Consider the following 20,076-nt stretch of genomic DNA (forward strand, 5'->3'; position numbering starts at 1 on the left):
GACCTCGACCGGATGGCTTGCATGGGTCACGTGACCACGCCCCTCCGAACGATAACCCGCCGCTCCCGTCCCGCCTGGAGGCAACCGGGGCCAGACGTCTGTCAGGTCGGGGGGATAAGGGCGAAGTGTGCGTGTCTATGACCGAGTGTGAGAGAACCTCAAGTGTTCTTTACAACTGAATTTGTTCTTTTGACTCAAGTTGAAGTCGACTTTCGAGAAGCCCCTCAAGATGATGACCATGACTCACATGGAGACAACGGTGCGCTACGACAACGGCTACGAAGAGGAGTACATGCTCCAGGAGGACGAGTGGGACCGGGACATGCTGCTCGACCCGGCTTGGGAGCAACAGCAGAGAAAAGTAAGTCCAAAAGTGGTCCTGGAACCCACCAAAACCTCTCAACAATGACGTTTACAATTAACGACGTTTGATGTGGTTCGAGCATTTGACGTCATAAGTATCCAGATAAGGTCCAGGTACTTGACAGCTCTTGGTCCTCACTCGTGGACAATAAAGATTAACGACTGTCTACTGACATTTTTGCACGCTATATAGTAAGGAAACGACAAGTGAAAATAATTGTCATCTCGTGGCGAAGGCATTAAATGTCAACGATGGCATAATGTCATTAACATAGCAATTAATGCAGATTTGCCTCACTAATAGCCGTGAGTATTGCAGATTTTATACACAAGGCAAGTCAATGTGTTTCACAACCTCCACAGTAGATTAGAAGCATTCACAAACAAACTCAAGACATTCAAAAGCAACAAAAGTGTCTTACCAAAATTACTAAAAGAACAAATATTGACATTTAAACTCTTTCGCAAAGGATCAAAAGACATTTAAAATTATTTACACTCGAGTCTGACTTGTCTTGAGTTGTTATCCCATATGCATGCATCATAACAGCCTCTTCACCATGTTTGGGTTAACCTTTGGGCTTGATTGACGACAAAGCATACGCTACTAAGACAACAGTGACTCCAACAATTCAAGTACAATAACTGTGTCTTACAAGTATAAACTTTCCATGACTTTATGTCAGCTCAGAGTTTCTGCCAAGTGAAGTAAAATGTGCCAAACATCCGGTGATGGACTGCTGCAGTTCCCCGCTGGCTCTTTGGAAGTGGCGGGTAGCAGTTAGGCTAACAATAGCCCTGCTTTCCAGCGGCTCTGCTCTCTCTCGGGCGATACGTTCGGAATGTGAGCTGTCAACAGATGCTCCCAACACATGATGACGCTCTCGGGATTTAGAATGGACCCTGCGTCTAATTTTAACCACTGCCACGGGCAGGCATTGTAGTAGGGCTAAGCCGATGTCCTTGGCGCGGAATTCTTTTGTTTATAGCGATGGCATGCAGAAAATATTGCACCAGCCTGACTGAATTTAGCCTCAGGCCCCCCATGCTCACAGTTGATTTTAGGGGTTTATGACTTGGCTTCTTTGCACTGCTGGAGGCACAAGCTCTTTCACCTCCAAAGGTTCTGCCTGTAATTCATCTTTCTTTATGTTAATGGACCAAAAAATAAATTATCCAGTTCAGTTGTAATCAGCAGATAGATAGGATTTATCGGAATTGGTTTTTCTGCCAGATATCAAAATCGGCGTTGGCCTAAAAAAATCCATATCAGTCGGGCCAGACTAAATAAAGTGTAAAGTAGACGCACTAAACACTTTATTAGGTACACCCGTTAGCAGTGGTGTTGTGTGTACACTTGATCCTTCTTAATAGTTTGACGCCCACAGAACTAAATAAGCTATTCAAAATATTAGAAACGCAATATAGTGGACAGCATCTCATGGCTGGTAGAGACAGTACGGGACAGATTGGATGTGTATATATAGCTGATTTTCCATTACATACCGCCCCCCTTGTTATAAGTGCAGCTGAGGGAGTGTGCTGGAGTATGTCGCTTCTACATTGTTGTAGCTGGTAAGTTGCTTTCTGGCCACGGTGCTCATGTTGTTCCGTGACCCAGCACGGTGGCCTTTTTCGTGCCTGGCATTCACAGTGAACGTTCACAGCTCTGCTCAGGGTCACGTATTGTAGCCTTCCAACGTTCTTTTTTGTCTTTTACAGAACACATTTTCAACATGATTGCATGATGAGCTACCAGGACTTGGTTTCGACATGCATTTCAATATTTTACCAATCAAATATTTATTACATTTCTTCAGAAATTCACTTTGAAGAAGACAGTGTGACGTCAAATGTGAATAAAACACTGAGTGAAGGAGGAAGACAGTATGATGGACAGTATGATTAATTTGTCTTTGTTGTTAGACATCTGTTTTCCATCATCGTTCTCAGGCCCGTCAGTCTTACCTTGCTGGTCCCCAGTGGCACCAGCCAGTAGACTTATAGGCTTGGTCCCTGCTCTATGTGATTCATAAATATTTTTAGTGCAGCCGTCACCGGCCAATAGCCCCATGCGGTTGGGAAACTGAGTGCTCGGAAACGTGGGCCGCGGGATTCTTGCGACTCTATTCCGAGTCCCTGCAGGCTGCGGTTTGTAACAAGGATGGCAGCAGCTCACAGTCACGCACCCCAAGGGCGATTCCGCTCTGCCTTTTTACTCCCAATGGGGAAATGTATTTGCACTTTCTAGCCGCAGGCTGTGCAAGATTCTGAAAATCAATCCTCAAGTTGCATCATGTAGTTGAATTTACATGAGGACATGGCTGTTTCGTTTGTATGGGGACTCTCCACCTATATGGGTTTTGCACCGCACAAGTATAGAAAATGGTTGGATGGATATTGAAAACAATCCTGACTTTGTAATGAGTGTGACCTGGAAGAATGCTTGAGATAAGAGAGCCACCTTTCGCCTGCTACCAATCACATTTCAAGTAGCCACACAGTGACGGACAACAGGAACCAATTTCTCCGCCCACATGACATTTTCACTCTCGCTGACACGACGAGACATTCTGACGTTATTCCCTCCCGGTGGGTCCCTTATCGTGAAGCACCCCAGAGCACTCTATATTTAACACCTTATATCAGCCGGAATGCTGAGCTCTGTGCTGGGCTCCCGCCTCTTCATCCATTGTTGGCGAGTGAGAGAACCGACAAAAATAGGAGGTGAGGGACAATCATCCCATCTTAACAAGATTTACAGTATCACACAAAGCACATTTGTTCTGATGCGATGGATGAAAAGAGGTGACATTTGACGCTTCTGGGTCAGTGTTTCCTAAATTTAATGAGAAAATGCAGATTTCAGCAACATAAAACTGAAACATGCCTAATGGAATCATGTTCAGAAAACAAAAGGGGTCACAGGATTGAGCCCTGGGGAACACCACAGGTTGTAAGACTTTGGATCTGAGACATTGTTACCCACATGTTTCACCAAAGTACAATTGCAGAAAATCAGCATCCGAGTTCTAAAGCTTGACACACCGCAGTTCATCGACCGGTTTCCATTATTGCTGTTTATGGTCCTTCTGGAACCTTGCACTGGTTTACATAAAGCTGCTGCAGAATATGATAGTTAATTATGTTCTGTCATCAAAGTTTAATTGATTTGGTGTCTTTGTTCTGACAGACCTTCACTGCCTGGTGTAATTCCCACCTGAGGAAAGCTGGCACTCAAATTGAAAACATTGAAGAAGATTTGAGAAACGGACTGAAGCTCATGCTGCTTCTGGAAGTGATCTCAGGTCAGATCTTGAATTTGAAGTTTGATGTGCTTGATTATTTCTGTGTGCACTGCTGTCCATTTGTTTTATGAAATGTTTCCCCCACTGTGTGCAGTATTTGCTCACATGACCTTCTGACAATGGAATGTTGGCAGGTGAGCGGTTACCTAAACCGGACAGAGGGAAGATGCGCTTTCACAAGATTGCTAACGTCAACAAAGCGCTAGACTTCATCACCAGCAAAGGGGTAAAACTGGTCTCCATTGGAGCTGAAGGTACCAGAAGTGTCAGCAAAAATATACCGAAGGAAAAATATCCCATTTGCTAATATGATTTCTATTTGTGTTTCAGAGATTGTGGACGGGAATGTGAAGATGACCCTTGGAATGATCTGGACAATAATCCTCCGCTTTGCCATTCAGGACATTAACGTTGAAGGTGTGGTAAAAAAAAAAAAAATTCACTGAAAATATAATATTCCAAAAGAAGCATCTGTGACTTTGTCAGCTATGGTCTGCTAACATCTGTGCAGAAACATCTGCCAAAGAGGGCCTCTTGTTGTGGTGTCAACGAAAGACTGCCCCCTACAGGAATGTCAATGTCCAGAACTTCCATGTCAGGTAGGTGAACCCATGACCACTCAGAGTAACGCAAGTGCTACGTTTCCAAGCTAAAATCAGAATCCTTTCCTTAAATTCAACACATGGTTTAATCATATATTGCACAACCAAGAATTTAGCCAAATGTTTAGCATAATCCCCCCCAAACTGCCATTTTGAATGGCCTTGAAGGAGTCTCGCTTGCTTTGCTAAGCGGTGCCTCTGTCAAGTGAACTGACATTTTGGCTCTCTCTGCTCATGGGCCGCTAAAGCTGGAAGGACGGCCTGGCCTTCTGCGCCCTGATTCACAGACACAGACCCGACCTGCTCGACTACTCTAAGCTCAGCAAGGTCTCGCGCGTTCGTGCATTTGTGTGTGCGTGTCACCTGTAACCTGGCATGACGTAACGTTCACCGTGTGAGCCAATCAAAACACACTTAACTGTGCACTATGGCTTGAGGTCAAATTAATAATTCTGAAATATAAAAACCTTCCTTTTGAGTAGTGTCATTTTTTTATTTATCATTATTTCAGTGATTCAATTCAGTGTGGCCATTCAGCAGGAGTGACTCATCTGTCATTGCGACGTAAAGGCCTAGTCTTTCGACACCGGCTCCAACGGAAACGTGAGCCGAGCAGGGCCTCGCCTCTGGTCTCATCATCACGTGGCGAACGCCGCGAGAGGCTGCTTGTCCTCGCGAGAGGTTTTAATAAAAGATCTCTCTGCCGATTGCTCGGCTCTTGTCAGCATTTAACAACCCGTCGCGACACGCAAGATGAATGACTTCTTCCGAAACACAATTAACGACAGACGGAGTAATCAAGCGGATTCCCACAATTGTTACGGCAAAACTTTATTGATTTCCCCATTGAGACACGAGCGGCCTCATTGATCAAACTCCGCACTTCAATCTCATAAAAACGAGACGTTTTCTGATAAATGAGCATTGCATGGGAATGATGAGAAAGTTTAACCGTGTCTGCCACTGCATGAAGGTCAGGCCTGGCGGCATTTTAAGTCCGGCATTGCTGTTTAGTCACGGAATTGTATTGCTTTATTTAGGATGATCCTCTGGGGAACCTGAACCTGGCTTTTGACATAGCCGAGAAACACCTCGACATTCCCAAAATGCTCGATGCCGAAGGTAATCATGTGTGGAAAAGTGAAAAAAGTTTTTTTTTTCATGTCAGCTGGTCGAATGGACTCATGCTTGAAATTGCCGATTTAATCTTCCATTCTGGAAGGGGGTCATTGAGCATTGCTTGCCGCTTTCATTGTACCTTCTGTCATCTGTTCAATCGCAATAATGTCTCTTCTTTCTCGTCTTTTCATTTTGACCTCCAGATATCATCAACACCCCCAAGCCCGACGAAAGAGCCATCATGACCTACGTGTCCTGCTTCTATCACGCGTTTGCCGGCGCTGAGCAGGTTGGCAAAATCATCCACTCATATGATATGATGTGCTTTGCCATATACGTATATGCTAATATGCCACACTTTGGACTCACTGAATGTAATCTTCAAACTGTGCATAATGTTACAGCGGCGTAACTAACTGTCCGTTTTTTTTCCCCTTCAGGCTGAGACGGCCGCCAATAGAATCTGTAAGGTGTTGGGGGTAAACCAGGAGAATGAGAAACTGATGGAGGAGTACGAGAGGCTGGCCAGCCAGGTGACGATGTTGAAAAATGTTGTCCATCTTCAGATTCTTATGTTGTGACTAAAGACAATTTCTCATTTTCAGCTATTCCAATAAATCATGCCAAGCTATATCGTAGCATTCCCGCTCGCGTCATGTCGTAATTTTGTTCTAATGATCTTGGCGTCCAGCTGCTGGAGTGGATCCGCCGCACCACTCCCTGGCTGGAGAACCGGACCCCGGAGAAGACCATGGCAGAGATGCAGAGGAAGCTGGAGGACTTCCGTGACTACCGACGCCAGCACAAGCCCCCCAAGGTGCAGGAGAAGTGCCAGCTGGAAATCAACTTCAACACCCTGCAGACCAAATTGCGCATCAGCAACCGGCCTGCCTTCATGCCCTCTGAGGGCAAGATGGTGTCGGTACGTTACTGCCAATCCTTCCTTCACTCCGAAGCGTGTGGTGATTTTCCTTTTTAATTTTCTCCCAATTATCTTGCCCCCAGGATATCGCCGCAGCCTGGCAGGGCTTGGAGCATGCCGAGAAGGGTTACGAGGAGTGGCTCCTCACAGAGATTCGCAGGTTGGAAAGGCTGGACCACCTGGCTGAAAAGTTTCGCCAAAAAGCCACCAATCATGAAAATTGGGCCAGCGGTGAGCAGTCGGACATAGAGAAGATATAAAAAGTCCACAGTCTGTCAGGAGCCTTCGCAGTGTTCATTATCACCATGGGAAAGTCCATGTTTGAATCTGAATTTCTCCTCTTTTTCTGTGATCAGGCAAAGAAATGTTGCTCTCCTTGAAGGACTACGAAACAGCCACCCTGACGCAAATAAAGGCGCTGCTTCGAAAACACGAGGCCTTTGAGAGCGACCTGGCTGCCCACCAAGACAGAGTGGAGCAGATAGCTGCCATCGCGCAGGAGCTCAAGTACGTCTGAGTAGTATGGAAAAAAAATTGACAAGTGGGCATTGTTTTGGAATTTATCATCTATCACGCCAAAGAAACAAAATTCCGCCCAAAAAATGCAACTTTTTTTTTTTTTGGGGGTGGGGGGCATATCTTCCATCAAGTTTTTTTTTTTTTCAGTGAGCTGGACTACCATGACGTGGCTGCTGTAAACTTGCGCTGCCAGAGCATCTGCGACCTGTGGGACCGGCTGGGAACCCTGACCCAGAAACGGAGGGAGGCATTGGAGGTGAGGGCCATTCAAGTACACGGGCAAGAAGAACCCGGATCGTGCCTGCTATCATGTCATGTGAATGTGCTGGCATGTGTGACAACTCTCCACCAGAGGGCGCTAATGTTCCACATCAGTAGATTGGTTTAACACCAAAATATCCAGAGCCCTTTTCATATGGTATTGGATGGAGACGTGGCTGTCATCACACGGCCTTTGACTGGCTCTGGTCCCACCGGCCATTTCCTCTGATCCATGCTGACCATTCCTGACCCGCAAGTGTATGAGGGTTTAGGAAAAGGTCTGCGGATTAAGTGTGAATGACAGCGACAGAGGCCCGTTGTCTGTTCGCGTCCCACTCAACACAATCCCCCTCTGACTGAGCCAAAGTCGGGTTTGACAAGGCCATTCTAATGTTGTTCTTTCTGGGGTTAGTCGTCAGAACAGGTGCGTGTGGTGGGGGTGGGGGTCTATTTGTAATAGGATTTGTATGGGAGAGGTCATCTTGGACGTTTTGAGTCTTTGTTTTCCAGGATTTATGTGGTGTCGTCATTCTTGCAGCGTACAGATAAGCTGCTGGAGACCATCGAGCAGTTGTTCCTGGAGTTTGCCAAGCGCTCGGCTCCTTTCAACAACTGGATGGAGGGAGCCATGGAAGACCTGCAGGACATGTTTATGGTGCACACAGTAGAGGAAGTCCAGGTGGGCAACGGACGATGCGGCGGAGAGAGAAAGGAAGTTAATGTGGTTAACTTAGTTTCATCTGATTTCAATTCAAACTGATTGATGATTGGCCTTGCGGAATATGTACGCTGAAAAAATGATCAGACCTGACAGAACGTCGACATTTTAACAGCATTTCAGCACTTCTCTCTTCCCCTCCGCCTGCCCTCCAGAGTCTAATTGCGGCTCACGAGCAGTTCAAAGCGACTCTCCCGGAGGCGGACGCTGAGCGACAGGCCATCCTGGGAATCCACAATGAGGTGCAGAAAATCTCCCAGAGCTACGGGATCAAGGCCAACATTATCAACCCTTACAGCACCATCACAACTGACGAGCTGCTTGTCAAATGGGACAAGGTAGCCGCCGCCGCCGCCGCTTTCAAACCCGTTCGCTCCGTACCCATCTGCGTGTGTTATTTCAGGTCAAGAAGTTGGTTCCTCAGCGAGACAGTGCCATGCAGGAAGAGCTGGCACGCCAGCATTCCCACGAAAGGTTGAGGCGGCAGTTTGCCGCACAGGCTAATCTCATTGGACCCTGGATCCAGGCCAGGATGGAGGTTAGACATGACATGACGCGTTCATCTAATGCAGAATAATCATATTTCATTGTACATAAAAGTAGGTCAGTGAGGAGACATCCTCAGAACTGGACGGTGGACTCTGTAATTTCAAAAGAAGCTCTTGTGATCCAACCAATTGGCCTTGTCGAACAGGAGATTGGGCGCTGCTCCCTGGAGATCGGGGGTGCCCTGGAGGACCAGATGACCCAACTGAAGCAGTGCGAGCACGTCATCATCGCTTACAAACCCAACATCGACAAGCTGGAGGGAGATCACCAGCTCATTCAGGAGTCGCTGGTGTTTGACAACAAACACACCAACTATACTATGGAGGTACAATCTTGGAGGGCAGTTTTTTTGCTTTATTTATGTTTTTTTTAATATTTGATTCTTGCTCAATGACATTCCATTTGTTCAAGTTGCGAACATGAAAACTACACTAAGTTCTGAGCCCCGAATAGTGAAGCAGATGCGCTAACTGCTAACACACCGTGCTGCCCAAAGGCCACTATTAAAAAAAAAAAAAATTGTCATTGTCTACTGTCTGGTTCTCGTGGACTGTCTTCCATGTTGTCGTGGCAACCGCACGTGTAGCACATCCGCGTGGGCTGGGAGCTGCTCCTCACGACAGTGGCCCGCACTATCAACGAGATCGAAACCCAGATCCTGACCCGCGACGCCAAGGGTATCAGCCAGCAGCAGATGAACGAATTCAGATCTTCTTTCAACCACTTCGATCGGGTAAAGATTGCCATTAATTGCTGCGCCTTACACGGTTTGCATCAAATCTTGTGCGTTCATTTCATCTTGAAACACACCAAGTGCCAAACTTTAATCTCAGCTGTAGTCTACTCTGACTATTCTGCTGGGCTTGTAACGCTTCATGGTTCGAGTGACATAATTTAAATTTTTAGCTCTTATGTGTCAAAATTAGGATATATGCCATGGCAGTGCAATTCATATTTTATATGCCACTGTGAATTCAGCGTAAATACACGGATTGGATGTACACAGTCAATGCCAGCTCCAAATATATGCTACATCAGAGTTACATCCATCATTCAATAATCAAAATACTTGTTGATGATGGACAGCAGACTAAGGCCAAATTACTGTACCCTCACATTTCTTATGGGGGAAGATTGAACTCAAACCAGCCAAATGAATAATGTATTTAAGATTTATTATTCATGTATTATTGTTTGCTCGACTATGTTCTCACTGGCCGGTCTTGTGGAATTTTTTACGCACCCAATCCGATATAAACATTCTCCCTTTCCTGTTCATAACTTGTATATGATGACCCCTCCAAATACAGAAGAAGAACGGTGCCATGGAGACGGATGACTTCCGAGCCTGCCTCATCTCAATGGGCTACGATTTGGTGAGGTGCTTTAAATTTGCACGGATGAGGTTCAGGCACGCACTTGCCTGTGCTTAAAAAAATTCAAAACTGCTGTTTATTTGTCCCGTTCAGGGTGAGGTGGAGTTCGCCCGGATAATGATCCTTGTCGACCCCAACAGCACCGGAATCGTCTCCTTCCAGTCTTTCATTGACTTCATGACCAGAGAAACTGCAGATACCGACACTGCCGACCAGGTTGTGGCATCCTTCCGGATTTTGGCGGCGGACAAGGTTTGTATTTATTCATTTATGAATAATCGTGATGCTGCATATTGACAGTTTGGAATTTGCAAGTTCACATATTTGCTTTGCATCTCAGCCGTACATTCTGGTGGACGAGCTGAGGAGAGAACTTCCTCCTGAGCAAGCTGAATATTGCATCACGAGGATGCCACCCTACAGGTCCCCGGGAGCGCCACCGGGGGCGCTGGACTACACCGCTTTCTCTACCGCCCTCTATGGGGAGAGTGACCTTTAACAAACCCCACGTGGCAACCACCTCCCTGCTAACTTTTTCTCATTTAGGAATTTAGGGAGTCTGTAATGAAGGGAGCTTCAATTGTGATCAATATTTGGGTTGATTCGTTCGAGATGTCTGCTGAAAGATGCCTGCTTGACTCACTGAAATATTCACACTCAAATTGAAATGCATTGTTTTAATTACCCATTGGTAAGACCATGTTCACTCAGAGCCTGATGCCATCTAAGAAGGCTTTTTCAGATTCCTTAATGACTCATTTAACAAATAGCCAAATTGACCCCCCCCAAATATGTTTCCCAAATGGATGAACGCAAAAGTAAAATATAATGAATCACTAATGCTTTAAAGGCATACACACAAGACACAAAGGTAAATCTAGATAAATAATTTCTTAAATGTTTATCTGTCTTTTATGCTTTTAATGTATTTGCTGATTAAATATGTTTACTGTTGTGCTGAATTATTACCCAAATTGCCTTTGCTCATGCATGTTTCAACATATTTTTTCTTTTTAGACTTGCACTCATTAACTCTAATGTGGCCAACAACAGCTAGATTTGTCCCTTGTTACTTTTCATTGTACCCAAGGAACAAAATGGAATAAATGGTATTCAAACAATCTCTGCTCTGTGTGGTGGTTTTCTGTTAAGACATCCATCTGCCCCCTCCAAATTCTATATTAGGTGGGGGTATACTGCCAGTAAGCATTTTTCACAAAAATTGCGAAACAAAATTAAAAATCTGCAAATAGGAGAATAAGCGGGTGCTGCATCGCGAGTGTTCGGGGGTACACGTACAAAGCTATAGAGTATATATTTACTAATGTTGCATTAAAAAATGTGGGAAGTAGGCGCTCAAAGCAGAATCTGTAGACTTAGTGAGCGAGATGTGTCTAGATTATTTGCTTATCAACATATTATCTTATTTATTTATTTACCTTGGCGTAAAATAAAATTGGGGCACAAGCGGATCAGAAAATGAATGGATAGATAAAATAAAATTGGAGTCAAAAGTCTTAAAGTGCAATATCTCCTACTTATATTGAATACAGCACCGTTCCCGCCAATGCAAGCAATGTGGCTTCATCATGGCTTCCTTCTCATCATGGGACCTAAAGACCACTCCCATTAGACAAACTGTATATCTCCACTGACAGCTCACAACTTTATTTCTCCAGTCTCCAATTTTTCCCGCATCTCTGACAACTGCCGGCTAGTGTGGAAATAATGTCTGACTCGGGTGAGAGTGATGACGAATTCCAGTTTCTACGAACGGTGAGTAATTGATGAGAAATGTTAATTAGGCCATTCTTGCAATAAAAGTTAATGACGTTAGCAACACGCAGCTAAACCGTAACACTAAGGAGCGACTCAACATAACTTTTTTGTCCTTACTTAATTTTTGATATTGGTCATACCATGTTATTTCTCAACTTTCATGATTCAACACCGCCACAGAATCCACGCAACTCTGTCTGAAGAGTGCTGTTCTTAGCCTCGTTTTACTTGGCTTACTCAGCCGCAAGAGAAAGCCGAAATGGCCTCAGTATCTCAACTTTAGTGCACGATGCTATCACAGTTGTAAACATATGATCTTATCCGATAAGGAGCACAGTAAATGTTATGGATGGTGAGATCAGCAGCTAAAAAATCAGCAGTTTTAGTCTGGATGCAATGAGACTAAATGTAAAAAAAGGTTCAGCAGAAATAAAACATAACTGGAGTCTTTGAGATGCCTGCAATGTTCAGAGGTTGCAGTCTCAAAACCAGGATGAACCTGAAAAGATCCAGGAGAGCACAAAAATATAACCCTGGAAATAAGTTGATATGTTGTGCTTGAGCGGTTCTGCTTGATAACCATCTCAAGACCCAGCGGTGTCTTATCATTGGGCAGTGTGTTTGACTGCTTGCAGAGTGCTGCTGATATGGACAAGTGGAATGAGCGTATCTTCCCAATATGGAGCTATGCAGCCTGGCCACCAAGAGGTGTTGGTGGTCCTGGCTGAAATGAGGTCGTCCGCTGCCTCGCTCTAATGTTCCTTAAATAGATGCGGGAAGCCTGATGGCCTTCATGCAGTCCATTTGGAATTTGATAAGTTTGACAGAGGTGGCAGAGATCTACTGGAGACTCATTTTGTCCTCCTTTGATTCACTCCTTAATTATTTAAGTCTTGATTCCATTTCGCCATTTTGTAGAAATGCAGGCAGTAATCCCAAACAGATATTCAACATACAATTTTGCCATCTGACATGGCAATGTTTAAGGATGTCCTAATAATAACAAAAAAAGCTTCAACACTCAGTAATGGCCTCAAAAGATGGTATCTACGACTCGGAGGTAGCGGACACACACACTGCTAAGATCAGTCACACAAGCCGCTTGACACCTTTGCATAATAGATATTTCACTATCATTTTGTTCACGTCAGGGTGATGAAGTGGTCCTGCAGAGCATTTTCACTTCTCAGGAGGAACATGTGAAGGTTTGCCTGGCTGCTGAGGGATTTGGCAGCAGGCTGTGCAGGCTGGAGTCCACCTCCAACTGTAAGGTAAAGGGAACCAGTCCACATCTTCTTAAATAGAAACATTTCTTTTTTGTGTTAACAATTATAAATTGTTCGAATTGAGTACATTTTAACATGTGTAACCCTAACTCCCCCTCCCCCCCAATAGAATGTTCCACCAGACTTGTCCGTGTGCGGCTTCATTCTGGTCCAGTGTCTGTCTGTGCGAGCTCTGCAGGAGATGCTGGCACACAGCGAAAGTCTGGTTGTGGAGGTAATCTCACACTGTTGCTTATCACTTCATTTTCACACACAGTAGATGCATGGATAAAACTGCCAGGAAGGGTTGATAAAAGTTTTGAAACCTGGTATAAGGGATTATGGACTGTACCCTACATCGTTTTTTTTTTTTTTTTATTATCTATGCAGTATGATATTTCTTGCTCGTTGCTATTTTCAGTAAAAGTCTTTCAACGTGCTTTACAGGGAGCTGGGGGCAACCACCGCACCCTTCTATACGGCCAGGCTGTGCTTTTCCAGCATTCGTACAGCGACATGGTGAGTCATCGACGTTTTCCCTGCGGGGATAAACAACATGGCCACATTGTTTTTTTTTTTTGGTGAAATGTTCTTTCTGCTTGCAGTATCTCAGCTGCTTGTCTGCATCGCAGTCCTCCGCTGATAAGCTGGCTTTTGATGTGGGCCTGCAGGAAGATGAAGCGGGTACTCGGAGATCATCGTAACGAAGCGGATAATGTTACGTCTTTGATGTCGTCTTGTGTTTGTGTCGCAGGTGAGACATGTTGGTGGACAGTGCATCCGGCGTCCAGACAGAGGTCAGAGGGCGAGAAAGTGCGTGTTGGGGATGACCTCATTCTGGTTAACGTGTCCTCGGAGAGATATCTGGTAAAAAAATATTTCTGTCGAGCCAGATTAGGGTTCACTCACCTTTACCTGTTTGCATTTGATCCGTCCACCTTTTACCAGGCTGTTTTCATGAAGGAATAACAAAAATGATTTTGATGATTTTAAGTTTTCGATTCATTCTGTAATCGACGAATTGTCACAAAAACCAAACCAAACCGCATTAGTTAATAGCAAGCGGCCGGTTTCCCTTTTGTGGCTCCCCAGCACGTGTCCTTTGGCGCGACCTGCGACAACAGAGGCTTGGCCGACACTCTGATTGTGGATGCGGCCTTCCGCCGCTCTCTGTGGAGCGTCGCTCCCGTCTGCTCCGCAAGTGGACTTGCTCCAGGCAAACTTTCCTCTTATTTGCACTCTTGATTGATTATTTCGATTTGGATTATTTGATGTCTGCTGCTTCCAGGATACCTGAGAGGTGGCGAAACGCTCAGGCTTCTCCACAGCCACACCGACGCATGTCTGACGATTCCCACGGCAGAGCGAGATGAAGAGCTGCAAAGGTCACTTGCGAGGACGTTGTCATCCTGACAAAACGCCCTTTCCGTCTCATCTGGCGTCTTTCTCAATCCAGGATAATGCAGTATGAGATAGGAGCCGTGTGCAGACACGCCCGCTCTCTGTGGAGGCTGGAGAACCTGCATGTGGTGTAAGTAGAAACAGGCCCACCGGTATCAAATTATGTTATGTGAAGTCCTTGGAAAGTGCTTGATTTTGAAATCCAAGGCTTGTCTAGTCAACAAGTGTTTCTCAAGGTGGAGCGGGAAACACGTGTGCTGGGGGCAGCCCTTTCGACTCTGTCATGTGACCACCGGACGCTATCTAGGCCTGAGTGACCAACGAGGCCTCCGTCTGCTCGATCGGGAGAAAGCAGACGTTAGCGCGACTGGCTTCTGCTTCCGCTCTGCCAAGGTAGCCATCAAGACGCTGCACTTCCATGACATGAAAGTCATGACTTATTAGTAGCTCTTTTTTGTAATCAACCAACTGTCTTTAGGAAAAGCTGGACTGTGGAAGAAAAAGTCACGTGGACGGCATGGGCTCCCCAGAAATCAAATACGGAGACTCCGTGTGTTACCTTCAGCATGTCGACTCTGGTCTGTGGCTCACCTACCGAGCCATGGATAGCAAGTCTGCGTGTGTGGGAGGAGCTCAGCGGAAGGTCAAGTGACATTTTTCTCTCCAGCTTGGCGCCTTGCCAATATTTTGAATTTGGTGCCATATAAAAGAGAGAAGACTTCAAGGTGTTCATCTGAGATGATGTTATTCCAGGCGATCTTGCACAGTGAGGGTCACATGGATGACGGGTTGACGCTGTCTCGGTCTCAGAGGGAAGAATCTCATACTGCCAGCCTCATACATGGCGCAACGCTCCTCTTCACTACTTTTATCAGGTAGTCGGCATTCTCTGGAATATTTTTCTCAACTAAGTGGCTAACTAAAGGTTTTCTTTCGCGTTTGCTGACTCGACTTGATTTGCATTATACAGAATCCTCAGTCTTGTGCTTGCTATCATTTTTCCCTTTAGGAAACTTGATCCTTGTCATGGGCAAGGAAACGTGGAGCCCATTGTTTTACCAGCGACGAATGTGACTCGCGGCCTTCAAGACCTCATAAGCTTTTTCCAGCCACCACCAGAGGAGCAGAGCCAGGAGTCTCGACAAAACAGCCAAACCGTGTTAAAGAGTCGGCAGAACCTGTTTCAAGAAGAGGTGAAACAAAAAAAAATCAAACCAGCTTGAAGAAATTGATGCTGGATGCCTTTTAATGTACGCAGGGAGTGATCGAGTTGGTATTGGAGTGCATTGAGCGTCTCCATCGCTCTAGTCAAGCTGCCAACCAAAACTGGGAGAACGTCCTTGGGCATTTTTATCAGCTTCTGGGTAGCGCACGATTTTGTAATCCTAAAATCAAAGTGTTATTGATGTTTCATATATTCTGGATCAATGTTTCATACATATATATATATTTTTTTTTGTTCAGCCTCGCTTATTAGGAGAAACCGCGCAAACTGTGCACATTTCTCGGGTTCGCTCGACTGGCTCATTAGCAGGCTGGACCAACTGGAGGCCTCTTCGGGTGAGTTCCAGGAATAAAATCCATCACTAATATTTTTCCACAATATTTTGATACGCTGAGCATGATGCATACTCAATAATTCATATTTCACATTTGCCCATGTCATGCGAAGGAGTTTTGGAGGTTCTGCACTGCGTTTTGGTGGAAAGTCCCGAAGCACTAAATGGCATCAAAGAGGGACACATCCGCTCTATCATTGCTTTTCTAGACAAGCATGGAAGCAACCACAAGGTCTGCTTCACTCCTGCGTTCTTGCTTACAACATTTTCATTAACACTTTTTGTGTCTAGGGATTAAAACCATAAGATTGAAAAACTCTATTTTTGGAGGATAAAGTTTGCTGGGTCAAGTGCTAACAGGTTTGGCGGTTACAGGTGTTGGAGGTGCTTTGTTCTTTGTGCGTGTGCCATGGCGTTGCCGTGCGCGCCAATCAGAACCTCATCTGTGAAAATCTACTGCCCGAGAGAGACTTGCTGCTGCAAACTCGGCTGGTTAATTGGGTCACCAGGTAGGCAACTCTAGCTATCTATTTTAGCTAACTATCCTGGCGAGGCAATTGAGTTCTCACCTTCTAGGTGTCCATATAACGAACCAAATGTTCTTACTTAAGTCTGTCTTGCACATTCCATGACGCTGATTCATATGAAGAATCCCGCCATACTTTATAGATGAGCTGAATATTTTTGCCAGTGAGCGAGCCTCGTCATCAGTAATTCATCCCGGCATCAACACGCCAGGCCTTTCACAGCACATCACTCCGATCGTCGCTTTGAACACGACGCCACCGCTAGCCTTGACGAAAACAAACACCACCTTTAAGTCTGTGACGTGTGGCGCCTTTTTCTCGCTCCTCTCATGTGTTTGCCACGCACGGCTTATTATACCTGAAGTTTTCTATTTGTGAGCGACACTTGAGCATCCTTGCCACTGCCGCACTTGTCTTTTCTGCGCTGCTCTTCTGTTAATGATTAATTACCGCTCTCCGTCGGTGTCTTCGTTTCTAGTTTTAAATTGAGAATCAGTCCCACGCAGACGTCTCCTCTGATGACACTCCAGTAAAGGTTGCTCAGGAGAGTGAATATTAATCATAGTCATTTTCTGGTTTTACATGATTTTTTATTGGGAGTTCTCACTGAATGTGGCAACCAGTCATCTTTTTTGACATTACGTATCTTCTCCTCCTTTTTCTTTGCCACGGGCATTTTATTTTTAGGTTGTCGTTCCATCTGTCCTCCCATTTTTCAGCAGCCTTATGGAAACGTCTTGGAACATTAGTTCAGAGCCAAACGAAGACACGCTTAGTAGTTGATGATGATGTAGAAATACAATCGGCATTGTATTCACCAAACATCCATCCTTCCATTTTTTATTATGGCCCTCTTCGTCATTCGGAATACGAGTGAGCAACAATGAGGTCTTTATGTTCACTCAACATATTTACAATTAGTCGCTTTCACTTGAGACTTTTCGATAAAGCAAGACCTTTCCCATTAGGCCATTTCTCCGAGATAAATTGCAATGTGAACGGTTGGTGGAGCGCCGCAACCATCTGGCTTTTCTTTCTTCCGAGCTGCCACCTTTTATCACGCTTCTCTTTATCGAGCAGCCACCCCTCCCCTCAGGCTTTATTGTTTATTTTGTCTCAAATTTTTCCCACCTGCTGCTCCCCAAGAATCCACCACGACACCCGCCTGATCCACTCTTATCTGTCCTCAAGCCATTTTGCTTTCTGTCACCTCTACTTCATCTTGAACAAAACACCTCGTTGGTATGTTTGCTTGAATGGATACCATTTTGGCTTCTTGTGCAATTTATTAGACGTCCGAATCTACTCTCCGCTGCTGGATGGGTGGTGCCTCTTACAAGAACTGACATTCATTCTCAAGTTGGGTTCTGTGATGGCTATTCACTGTGACTCATTCATAGATCCAAAATGGCAAAGATCCTGGTTCTAAATTCTTTCCCATTGAACAGCTTCATCCAACGTTAATATTTTTGTCCATGCTTCTGTATATTTTTATCCTGCCATAATGCCTCAAGGAAACATTCATATCTTTGAAGTAGAAAACCTGCTGATACAATACTCACGCCTAGTTTCTATCACCAAAGCGTAAGGCCCAACATCTTCCTGTGTCTGGGGGAAGATTCAGCGCAGCCCCGCCGGTGGTACTATGAGCTCGTGGTGGATCACGTAGAGCCTTTCCTCACGGCGGAGGCCACGCACCTGCGCGTCGGCTGGGCTCGAAGCGACGGCTACCGGCCCAGACCCACTGGAGGAGAGGGCTGGGGGGGCAATGGCGTGGGAGATGACCTCTGCTCCTTTGGCTTTGATGGCCTTCACTTATGGGCAGGTGGGATAACATTTGAGTGGCATGTTCTGAATTTTATTCACAATTTAAAATACGGATTTGCTTCTTTTCTGTACTGCGTGCTTTGAATAACACTAAGCGTGTTTCTTCCGCGTTCAGGTTGCGTGGGGCGCAGAGTGCGCTCGCCCTTCCCTCACATGCTGACGGACGACGACGTGGTTAGCTGCTGCGTGGACCTCAGCGCCCCCTGCATTTCATTTCGTGTCAACGGTCTCCCCGTGCAGGGCATGCTGGAGAACTTCTGCGTGGATGGACTTCTTCATCCCGTAGTCAGCTTCTCACCCGGAGTCAAGTTAGTATCGCATATGTGCATCTCTTAATCGATATGAGACTAAATGCTTTTGTTTTTGGAAACAAGGGTTCGGTTTCTCTTTGGAGGGGAACACGGCGAGTTTCGATTTCTTCCCCCGCATGGTTTTGTGCCATGTTCTGAGGCTCTCCTCCCGAACGTCAAGCTGACGGTAGAAGCGTGCCATAAGTACCTCTTGACTCACGAAGACGGGAAACGAGAGCTCATTGGCCCGTTTGAGCCAATCAGTCCGGTTACTTTCACTCCCTCACCAGTAGACATCAGCAAGGTAAAGTTTTACATATACTATGGATGTTACACATCTCATTTTAAACGATACAATATACTACTACGAAATTTTATGTGTGTGTGTGTGTTTATCTGTTACCTCAATAGGTGGAACTGCCGCTGCAATTCGAGGATATCCGTGATAAAATGGCTGAGAACATCCATGAACTGTGGGTCAAGGAAAGGGTTGATCTCGGCTGGTCTCAAGGAAATGTAAGAAGGAAACACAGTAGGAATAAACTTGAACTACAGAAAAAGATTGCCTCGTTCACATTAGTATTCCTTGCAGAGTGAAATTCTGAACCACTTTTCATCAATCACAGGAGAGAGATGAAGGGAAGCGACTCGAGCCCTGTCTGGTGGAGTTCTCTATGATGCCCGATCAGGAGAGACACCAGAACCTCCAGACTGCCCAGGATACCCTAAGGTGGCTACTGCCACCTCCCGCTCACATTCATATGTATAGTCGTGATTTGTAGAAATATGTAATAATCAATTCACAAACATTTTCTTTCATTTCCTGCAGGACTCTTCTTGCTCTTGGTTTCCATATTGGCTTCAGAGATGAATATACAGTGGAGGGAATCCACTTCACGAGACTCTCCAACAGGTTTTTTTTTTCCATTTCTTTTTGTTTTTTTCAAATTGAACTCCACTTGAACTCGTGTTGGTTGGTTAGTCTGCGTGTGAGTGTCGGGTTGTGAGTTGTGGTCTATAGGGGCTCCTCTTTTGCATTTGTGTGGATGACTTTTAATCCTGTTAAAACACATCACTTGACTGCGGCTCTCCTTGCCAACATACGAGGGCATTACACAACTTTAATTGTGTAATATTTCTGCGTTGGCCCATTAAACATTGAGAGTGCTTTTTTGTAATCTCCAACCTTTCAGGTACGAGCAGCCAGGTGGCTACAGACCGGCCCCGCTAGATGTGAGCCGTGTTGTTCTCAGCACCGCCCATGAGGAAGCGATCCACTTGTTGGCAGAGAATGAGCACAACCTCTGGGCCAGTGAGCGTATCAAGCAAGGATGGACTTACGGTGCTCAACAGGTTTGCCTTGTGTGCTGTAATTGGAAAGGGAGAATCACATTTCAGCATCTGTGCGGAGTCGTAATCACATTCTCACAGCGCCGCTATTCTTTGGCAATACAAACGTTGATAAGGTTTCCTATTTTTGTGCTTCCAATTCAGGATGGTAAATCAAAGCGGAGCCCAGATCTTGTGCCCTACAGCCTGCTTGATGAGAGGAGTAGAAAAATGGGACAAAAGGCTGGTAGGGAGGCAGTTTGCACCCTGTTGGCCTATGGTTACAGCTTGGAGACCCTCCACCAGGAAAAGAGTAGGTCCCAATTTCGGATTGGATAATGGTTTATCGATATGAAGTTCGA

At 45.4% G+C, this 20,076-nt stretch overlaps 3 protein-coding genes across 3 annotated transcripts in view; all 3 read left to right on the plus strand.

Moving 5' to 3' along the window:
• Nucleotides 1–76: 76 nt before the first annotated feature.
• actn2b (actinin, alpha 2b) lies at nt 77–10,858 on the plus strand. Its single transcript, XM_088384545.1, has 21 exons — nt 77–361; nt 3,557–3,671; nt 3,806–3,925; nt 4,002–4,088; nt 4,183–4,270; nt 4,522–4,600; nt 5,314–5,395; nt 5,596–5,681; nt 5,833–5,925; nt 6,084–6,314; nt 6,398–6,545; nt 6,671–6,821; nt 6,981–7,089; nt 7,633–7,773; nt 7,968–8,150; nt 8,216–8,350; nt 8,507–8,686; nt 8,948–9,094; nt 9,672–9,737; nt 9,831–9,989; nt 10,078–10,858. The coding sequence occupies exons 1-21, from the start codon at nt 230–232 to the stop codon at nt 10,234–10,236; spliced, it is 2,691 nt and encodes an 896-aa protein (XP_088240671.1). The 5' UTR covers nt 77–229; the 3' UTR covers nt 10,237–10,858.
• A 476-nt stretch (nt 10,859–11,334) lies between these two features.
• Nucleotides 11,335–14,026, plus strand: LOC148393468 (ryanodine receptor 2-like). Its single transcript, XM_088385371.1, has 7 exons — nt 11,335–11,513; nt 12,668–12,787; nt 12,912–13,016; nt 13,229–13,300; nt 13,387–13,465; nt 13,536–13,648; nt 13,874–14,026. The coding sequence occupies exons 1-7, from the start codon at nt 11,466–11,468 to the stop codon at nt 14,024–14,026; spliced, it is 690 nt and encodes a 229-aa protein (XP_088241497.1). The 5' UTR covers nt 11,335–11,465.
• A 43-nt stretch (nt 14,027–14,069) lies between these two features.
• The window catches only part of LOC148393469 (ryanodine receptor 2-like), a 36,512-nt gene continuing 30,505 nt past the window's right edge, over nt 14,070–20,076 (plus strand). The window contains exons 1-18 of the mRNA XM_088384309.1: nt 14,070–14,166; nt 14,238–14,312; nt 14,419–14,575; nt 14,661–14,825; nt 14,936–15,057; nt 15,192–15,375; nt 15,441–15,546; nt 15,647–15,742; nt 15,855–15,973; nt 16,117–16,250; nt 17,852–18,093; nt 18,211–18,403; nt 18,470–18,689; nt 18,797–18,901; nt 19,012–19,115; nt 19,215–19,298; nt 19,579–19,738; nt 19,880–20,027. Coding sequence (XP_088240435.1) covers nt 14,242–14,312; nt 14,419–14,575; nt 14,661–14,825; nt 14,936–15,057; nt 15,192–15,375; nt 15,441–15,546; nt 15,647–15,742; nt 15,855–15,973; nt 16,117–16,250; nt 17,852–18,093; nt 18,211–18,403; nt 18,470–18,689; nt 18,797–18,901; nt 19,012–19,115; nt 19,215–19,298; nt 19,579–19,738; nt 19,880–20,027 — 2,410 coding nt within the window. The 5' untranslated portion in view covers nt 14,070–14,166; nt 14,238–14,241. The remainder of the gene's footprint in view (nt 14,167–14,237; nt 14,313–14,418; nt 14,576–14,660; nt 14,826–14,935; nt 15,058–15,191; nt 15,376–15,440; nt 15,547–15,646; nt 15,743–15,854; nt 15,974–16,116; nt 16,251–17,851; nt 18,094–18,210; nt 18,404–18,469; nt 18,690–18,796; nt 18,902–19,011; nt 19,116–19,214; nt 19,299–19,578; nt 19,739–19,879; nt 20,028–20,076) is intronic.

This window comes from Syngnathus floridae, chromosome 9 (assembly GCF_059516105.1).
Source record: "Syngnathus floridae isolate MCC-2025c chromosome 9, RoL_Sflo_1.0, whole genome shotgun sequence".
NCBI lineage: Eukaryota > Metazoa > Chordata > Actinopteri > Syngnathiformes > Syngnathidae > Syngnathus > Syngnathus floridae.